Source organism: Lontra canadensis, unplaced genomic scaffold, assembly GCF_010015895.1.
Source record: "Lontra canadensis isolate GAN:19392208 unplaced genomic scaffold, GSC_riverotter_1.0 scaffold43, whole genome shotgun sequence".
In the NCBI taxonomy this organism is placed as follows: domain Eukaryota; kingdom Metazoa; phylum Chordata; class Mammalia; order Carnivora; family Mustelidae; genus Lontra; species Lontra canadensis.
This window is the reverse complement of record NW_022631037.1, coordinates 15,069,644-15,077,751: the sequence shown is the minus strand read 5'-3', so window position 1 is coordinate 15,077,751 and position 8,108 is coordinate 15,069,644. Positions and strand designations below refer to the sequence as shown.

The 8,108-nt window shown below is 53.0% G+C and overlaps 1 protein-coding gene across 1 annotated transcript; it reads left to right on the top strand.

Moving 5' to 3' along the window:
- Nucleotides 1-947: 947 nt before the first annotated feature.
- On the top strand, nucleotides 948-6,917 carry KRT32 (keratin 32). The gene is made up of 7 exons (XM_032871794.1): nucleotides 948-1,412; nucleotides 2,275-2,357; nucleotides 2,521-2,677; nucleotides 3,629-3,790; nucleotides 3,873-3,998; nucleotides 4,645-4,865; nucleotides 6,788-6,917. The coding sequence occupies exons 1-7, from the start codon at nucleotides 948-950 to the stop codon at nucleotides 6,915-6,917; spliced, it is 1,344 nt and encodes a 447-aa protein (XP_032727685.1).
- The last annotated feature ends 1,191 nt before the right edge of the window (nucleotides 6,918-8,108 follow it).

The window sequence follows — 8,108 nt, the reverse complement described above, 5'->3', positions numbered from 1 at the left end:
GCTGATTCACTCTGCTTCCTGTCTCCGAGGTCCCGAAGTGAGGCCCGTGTGGCAGGAAGTGAAAACAGAGCCTGTTCCAGCCTGACCCCGTCCTTCCAACAGACAATCCTTGAACTCTCAGCATCTCTGTGGAGCAGGGCTAAACGAAGGGAGGATCCGGAGATGGTCCAGAAAGAGTGTCTGCCTCACGGGGATGGTCCTGACACTGACCTCCTTTTCTGAGAGTGGGATCCTCATGTCTCTCTTTCTTACTAGCATCTGGCTGAAAAGATGCCCCTGATTTTTCAGCTTTCTGTCTGTGTCCAGAGTTTGTCTCTCCTCCCTGCTATCACTTCTTCCCCGGGTTGGAGAGATGATACAGGTCTAGAAGCCTCTGAGGTTCCGTTTCCTATCTCCTTGGATTTATACCATAGCACTGTCATTATCCATGCAGCTTCCAGCACCCACACACTTCCTTCTTGGGGGGCAGGCTGTCCCCACAGGGAACGCTCTCATTAAAAGGAACAGCAGCTGCCCCACAGAACTCCAGCCTTTCTCAGGGCCCGAGCAGGCGGGGGTGCAGTGGGCAAAGCCATTGGCGGCTCAGGGCCAGGTGCTGTGGTCTCCTGGTAGCCCCGCCCTGGTAATGAGGGCCCAGCCACCAAGCTGATCCTTTGAAGATGTGTCCCAAAGCTCTCCCCTGGTTATCAGTGACAGGAGCCCGGTGTCCTGCTTTAGCCAAATGACTAGCTTGGCCTCTTTTATGAGGAAAGGAACTCCTTATTGGAAACCAAATTATAAATTAATTAGCAGCTTCTTCTGGGGCTGTGCACATCAACACCACCCCATGATGACTTTCTAGAGCGAACCCCCTCATTCCAGGGGTATAAAAAGGCCCAAGCAGGTTGGGGTCTGTAGACGCCAGCAATCCAGGTGGCCGCCGCTGAGGAGAAGGGACCTTCCCAGACATGACTTCCAACTGTTCGGCTTCCATCAAGACCTGCCCACGGCCCTCCTCTGTCTGTTCCAGCAGCATGAGCTGTAGGCCTGAGATGTGCCTGGGTTATGTCTGCCAGCCCGTGAGCTGCGTGCCTTCTGTCAGCGTGCCCATCACCTACCGGCCCGCCAGCTGCTTCTCCAAGACCTACCTCTCCAGCTCCTGCTGGCCCAGCAGCTGCCGGCCCACCAGCGGCATCTCCAGCTCCATGGGCACCTGTAGCTGGTTCTGCGAGGGCTCCTTCAATGGCAACGAGAAGGAGACCATGCAGTCCCTGAACGACCGGTTGGCCAGCTACCTGGAGAAGGTGCGCCAGCTGGAGCGGGAGAATGCGGAGCTGGAGAGCAAGATCCAAGAGGCTTGCCAGTCTCAAGTGGCCACCATGAGTCCCGACTACCAGTCCTACTTCAGGACCATTGAGGAACTCCAGCAGAAGGTGAGCGCAAGCAGCAAACGGACTCACGGGGAAGGCAGCTAGAAGAGCTAGCGCTCCAGATTTGAATCTTGTTAATTCATTAAGCCACATTCAGGGGAAAGACACTTCCCTAGGGCATGGGGTTATCTCATAATTTGAGCGTTCACCTAGAGCCCTTAATGCGGAAGAGGACCGGGATCTAGTCTCGGTTCTACAACTGCATGACTTTGGGAGGGCCCTTCTCTTCCCTAGACCTCAGTTTCCTCATCTGTAAAATGGGGATGAAAAAGAGCTTTCACCTAGTGGGGCTGGTAAGAGGATTCCATGAATCGAGGCAGGTAAAGTGTTTACCATAGCCTCTGGTAAATGGTGAGTTTTCCGTAAATGTTAGTGCTTATTAAGGGTCCGTCTGCCCCATGAATGACTTCAGACTTAACAAGATTCTTTCCTTCCACATTGTTCATTGCAACCAAAATAGGGGCTGTTGGATTCATGAAGACCTAGTGCTTAAAAAATAAATTCCGGGGGTGTCTGGGTGGCTCAGGTCTGCTTTCGGCTCAGGTCATGATCTCAGGGTTCTGGGATCGAGCCCCACATCGGGCTCTCTGCTCAGCAGGGAGCCTGCTTCCCCCATCTCTCTCTGCCTGCCTCTCTGCCTACTTGTGATCTCTGTCTGTCAAATAAATAAAATCTTTAAAAAAAAATAAATTCCGTGTTCTCCAACGATTAGCGGTTCATCTAATATTCTCTAGAGATCTAGGAAAGCAGGGTTTCTGCAGTGATGGGTCCCAGGCTGCTGAACCCCATCAGCTACTGGCTTCTCATTTGGGATCTTTTTCCTTTTCCTTGTCCTGGATTAACCACCTCTTGTGCCTTGGCCCAGGTTCTGTGCACCAAGGCAGAGAACGCCAGGATGGTCGTGCACATTGACAACGCCAAGCTGGCTGCCGACGACTTCAGGACCAAGTGAGTTTGGTGGGGGCACATGGGCCCTCCCCTCCCTGAAAATCTTCAGGGGGCAGCTCTCCATTAGTTTCAGAGAGGGCTGGAGAAGCGCCAGCATCTCCAGGCCTTTCCTGAGTTTGGTCTTCAGCTTTAGCCCTCAGTTGCTGCCCCTGCCCTTGCACAGGTACGAGACGGAGCTGACCATGCGGCAGCTGGTGGAGGCCGACACCAATGGCCTGCGCCGGATCCTGGACGAGCTGACCCTGTGCAAGGCTGACCTGGAGGCCCAGGTGGAGTCCCTGAAGGAGGAGCTGATGTGCCTCAAGAAGAACCACGAGCAGGTGAGACCTGAAGTCAAGCTGACGTGGCCCTGGGAAGCCGAGTGGGAAGAATGCAAGGTTTTGGGGTTGAAATTCCCAGGGACTGCCATGTAAAGTTTCTGGGAATTGCCAGTTTACTGAACCTTTCCGAGGTGGATTTCCTTTTTCTGTCCCCACCCTGTTCTTCTTCTGCTCTCCTGTTTGCATATCCAAAAGCTGCAGGTCAACCCTTTACTTTCTGATGCTCCCCCCTTGTCGCTGGCAGGTCCTCGAAGGGAAATTCCTCCACCCTGGGCACCAGTGTGCTGCAAAGCCCACCAGAGCTCTGGTGTTTTCCCCCTCCTTCTCTGAATGGATTCTCAACCTCTTGACTTGGGATTTGAAAGAACAAGTGTTTTGGAATCCTGGCTGGGTTTCCTTAGGCTTAGATGTAAAGTAACAATCAGTACCACATACTCACTGAGTGCCCTAAGGTAACTGACTCATCCTGCTTAAGTCAGAGAGCTGGGAACCACACCAAGAGGCCACTAATGAGGCATTATCACACACTCTGGGCAGCCTCTGAGACAACTTTCTCTCCTTGGCAGCCAAGCCTGGGGCGGGGGGTTGCCTGCTCACACTCAGGCCTTGAACCAAGTGAAGCCAGGCTCCTGTTGCCCTCTGTCCCAGATATACACAGGCTGGGAGGGGGGCTGGCAATACAGGGGCATGGGTTTCCCTTTTCAGCCCAAGGAGATCAAACAAATCCCGTCGCGGCTCTCGGCTTCTGCCAAAGTGGCAGGGAGTGCGATGCACTGCTTCTGCTGTTATGGGAGCATCCGGCCGGCGCTAGAAGACCACAGGGCACGCTGCACAGTGGACTGCAGTCCTCAAAGGGCCCCTCTAACCTAGACATCTTCGCATCTTCTGTTCCATCATTTTGTGTCCCGCCGGGGGGGGTGACCGTTTGACTTCACCCTTGTGCCTTTTCAGGAAGTCAGTGCCCTCCGCTGCCAGCTGGGGGACCGCCTTAACATTGAAGTAGACGCTGCGTCCCCCGTGGACCTGAACAGGATGCTAGAGGAGATGCGGTGTCAGTACGAGACGGTGGTGGAGGCCAACCTCAGGGACGTGGAGGAATGGTTCAACACGCAGGTGGGCCTCTCACAGGTGGGTCGGCCTCCCTCGGGTCCCCGGGAAGGTACACCTGCCCTTCTTCTATCTCCCCCCATTGCAGATGGAGGAACTTAACCAGCAGGTGGCCACGAGCTCCGAGCAGCTGCAGAGCTACCAGTCGGACATCATTGACCTGAGACGCACAGTCAACACGCTGGAGATCGAGCTGCAGGCCCAGCACAGCCTGGTGGGTGCTGCCCACTGGGTGGTCTCTGGATCCCGGGTGGCACTGCGCTTAGACGCAGGCATTGAGGAGGCAGGTGGAGGCCCAGATTCAGCCACCACGGCGTGTCTCCTGTCCGACATGGGGCAGGTGGACACTGTTGAACCCAACTCCCCAGGAAGGCTTATTCTCTGCTTGGTCTGTGCTTCCAAACCCATGCTGCCTGTCGGAGTTTTACCACTTCCCATGCTCAGGCTCCTCTCTGGATGAGTGACTTCAGAGTCTGTGGAGTTGGGGCCTAGGCCCCAGGATTTTCTGAAAGCTCCCACGTGACTTCAATGTGCAGCCAGGGCTGAAGACCACAGATCTGAATGATGCCATAGGGGATGAGCCTGGTGAACCTCAGATCCAAAGTGTAAAGCCAGACGGAGGCTGAAGAAGAAATAAGGGATTTAGGATCACACGATCTGGGTTTGAATTCTAGTCTTGTTACCTGCCAGCTGCTTAAGTTTGAATAAGTCACCCAGCCTTTTGGGGATTAGTTTTCATGGTGACTTAGGTGGGGAGGGGTCATTCCCAGCCCCAAAGAGAGAGGTGGCTCTTCTTGGTTCTTTCTGAACCAGGAAAATAGGTCTATTCCTCGGCGATTTTGTCTTTCCCTTTGCCTTAGAGGGACTCTCTGGAATCCACCCTGGCAGAGACCGAGGCCCGCTACGGCTCCCAGCTGGCCCAGATGCAGTGTCTGATCAGCAATGTGGAGTCCCAGCTGGCTGAGATCAGGTGTGACCTGGAGCGGCAGAACCAGGAGTACAAGGTGCTGTTGGACGTCAAGGCCCGGCTGGAGTGTGAGATCAACACGTACCGGGGCCTGCTGGAGAGCGAGGACTGCAAGTGAGTGGGCCTGGCTGAGGCTGTATGGCTGCAGGCGAGGGTTGGAGGAGGCTATGGGAAGCCACTGTGCCTACCCATGAGATGGAGCCCTGCCATGATTAAGAAACAGTTGGGAAGCTGGTACGATCCAAAGAAAGTCAGGCAGGTGTTCGTGCTGCCGACCCAAACCTGGCCCACTGGAGACCGTTGTGTTCCTTTCTGTGTCAGCACACTCCTTCCGAGGGCTTTCCAGGGGCAGGGCACCATGGGGGACATGGCGATAGATGGTGACAAGCCCTCTGCTCTCAGGTTGTTTCCATCTGTTTAGGGAGACAGACGAGCAACTGGAGATCATACTTGGGGGAAAGGTCTTCTGCACTTGGGAGGACAAGGTAGCTTAACATGACTGAGCTGTGGTGGGAAGGGAAAGAGGAAAGACCGGTGAGGCCTGTTCCGGGAGAACCACGAAGTCCATGCTGGAGAGGGAGGACCTTATTTCATAGACAATTGAGAGGCCTTAATTTTTTTTTTTTTTTGAGGAGGAAATGATAGAATTTTCTCAACTGCCTATCTCCCCAGTGATTTGGTAAACACCTATAACTCAGAGACATTATAAATTTTCTTTATCTCCTGCACCTGGCACACAGTAAATGCTCAGTAAATGTTCCTTGACTGAGTCCGTGAAAACTCAAAGCTACTCTTCAGGAAGATGGCACAGATGGCTGCAGGAAGGACAGAGTAGAGGGAGGGGCGTCCCGGCAAGGAGCGTGTTCAAGAGGCCCTGGCCATGGTCTGGGCAAGCAGTGGGGAGGGTCGGAAGCTAGGCATTGCAGGGAGGCTCAGCACGACCTGCTGGTCACCTGGGCACAGGACACCTCAGACCGGGGACACCTGGTGGGCTGATTGCTGTTGCAGACATTTTCTTATTCTGCATTCAGCCTTGCTTTTCTGTCATTTAGTCTCACCCCCTGGGGCAAGAGTTGCAAATTCAAATGCTCTTCAGGGAGCAGGCTGTTAGATGCAGGAGTGACATGGGTCACTGTAGGGCTGTGGAGGACCAGAGAGCTATGCCTAGCCCAGTGAGGGCACCGCCCACCTTGGGGCCATTTCTAACAACCAGTATTGTTGGGTCTTTCGATTGTTCAAGAGAAGCTGGGAATCCTGATGTCTTTTAAACATTAAATTCTTCTTATTTTTAAATATTTTCAACAAATTAGAAAAAAATACAGCACCATACGAAACATATTTCAGGCTGGATATGGTCCCTGGGTGCCTGTCCAGTTTCTGGGCTATCTGGTTCCCATATACTGTCCAGTGTATTGTTTCTGGTTTTGAGCCCACATCTGCCAGTCTCTGAGATCACCCTTTTTTCTCTGCCATGTATGCCTTCTGCATGAATTACTTACCTCTTCTTATTCAACACATTCTCATGACGTGCCTGCTCCAGGCCAGGTTTGCAGGGTGTGCATACGTACATGGATGCTGACCTCACTGTTTAAGGGGACACGGACTGTAACAGAATAATCACGAATCATTCTGGGAGGAGGAACATGGTAGCCCTGGGGGACTTGATACAGAGAGATCAGGGAGAGATTCAAGGAGGATGTGGCTGTTGAGTTGAAGGAAGCTGTTCTTCATCATGGCCCACATGGAGCCACCAATGGTTTTAGGCAGGGAGAGGCACGCTTCTATTTGTGTTTGTAGAAGATCACTCTGCCCTCGAAGTTGACAGTGGTTAGGAGGGGCAAGAGTGGAGTTGGGGAGGGCAGTGAGGAGGCTGCTGGGGTCATACAGGCAAAGATGATGGAGGTGGGACTAGGGAAGCTGAGTGGAGAAGGTGAGCAGTGGGGGGAGTTTGAGAGGCATCTGGGGGGCAGAACCACTGCATGTGTTGCTAAGTTGGACTTTTTTCTAATCCTGCCCCACGTGTCTTTCTTCTGCAGGTTGCCCTGTAACCCATGCTCCACTCCCTCCTGTCCTCCTTGTGCACCTTCCCCCAGCGTTCCCCGCACCGTCTGTGTGCCCCGCACCGTCTGTGTGCCTTGCGTGCCCTGCCCTCAGGGCCGCTTCTGAAGTCTCTCATATCGGTGGATCCTGCAGAGACCGGAGCTGGGTGGCTGGAGCCTCCTCAGGCAGAGTCTGACCACAGTCCCAGGCCCCAAGGAAGCCCTCCAGCAGCCGTGCTGGGAGGTGGGCTTGTGCAACCCGCTATGACCTGCAGGAGGCGCCCTAGCTCCCACTTCTTAGAAGCTGCTTCTCCTTTCCACCTGCCCATTGCTCTTTGCTGATGTTCATGGTTGTCAAGAGCATATTCTTTTAACTGGTAAATAAAGCCTCATCCAGTGGCCCTGCAAACACATCTTTCTCTATTTGTCGCTTTGTTGCTATATCCGCCAGCCAGTTCTATTCAGCTGGGCTCCAGAGGAATGTCGCCAAACTCTGTATTTATTTTTATGCCCCGTCTGCTTCCACAGGCTTGGGAGGCACTCGCTAGAAAGACCCGCATGCCATATACTACTTAAAGCTAGGCCGTCGGTCCAGAGCCAAGTAATAGAAGAATAAAGAGAAGAGGGAGATAATTAAGCCAGAAACCTAGGCCAAACTACTGTAATTGAGAATAATACTGTTATAACCCCACCCCTCTACCTCATTACAGCTGGTACAATGGGATCATTCATTCAATCATTCAAATGACCTTCACTATGGCCTCCTATGTGCAGATTGGGTGTTAGGGGCTGGCCAGCCCCCGGGTAGCCCTCCAGACATTTGTTCTTGCCTTGCTTGCTCCTTATGACAATCTGTGAGAAAGGTACCATTATTTTCTCTTTGTAAATGAGGAAACTGAGACCCAGAGAGGTTAAGAAACTTGCCCGAGGTCACACAGCTAGTAAGAAGTGGACCCAGGACTCAGTATAGGCTGTTAGGCCCCAGGGACACTCAAGCAATTCATAATTCTGAGTCCTCATATTTGCAAACTAGAGCTGGATGCAGGGGTTACAAAAATTGCAAGTGATCCCTACTGTCCAGATGTCTAGGATTGGAGAGGGGGCTGAGGCCAGTGTGTGTAAGGCCCCACTCTTCCTCAACAAAGGCCAGATAACAACAACAACAATAACGGCAATAGTAATAATCATAACTACCCCTTCCTGAGCACTTACAATGCACCAGGAGCTGTGCTGAGCACATTACGTAAATCAGCCTACAGCAGCTCGCACAATCACCATGGAAGGGAGGCATCGTGTCCATTTAGAAAAGAGAAACCAA

Bases quoted from the DNA above. Each gene is read 5' to 3' on its own strand.
- KRT32 (XM_032871794.1), top strand. From the start codon at position 948: ATGACTTCCAACTGTTCGGCTTCCATCAAGACCTGCCCACGGCCCTCC. The intron at 2,358-2,520 runs GTGAGTTTGGTG...GCCCTTGCACAG, and splicing joins GCCGACGACTTCAGGACCAA to GTACGAGACGGAGCTGACCA. The intron at 4,866-6,787 runs GTGAGTGGGCCT...TTTCTTCTGCAG, and splicing joins CTGGAGAGCGAGGACTGCAA to GTTGCCCTGTAACCCATGCT.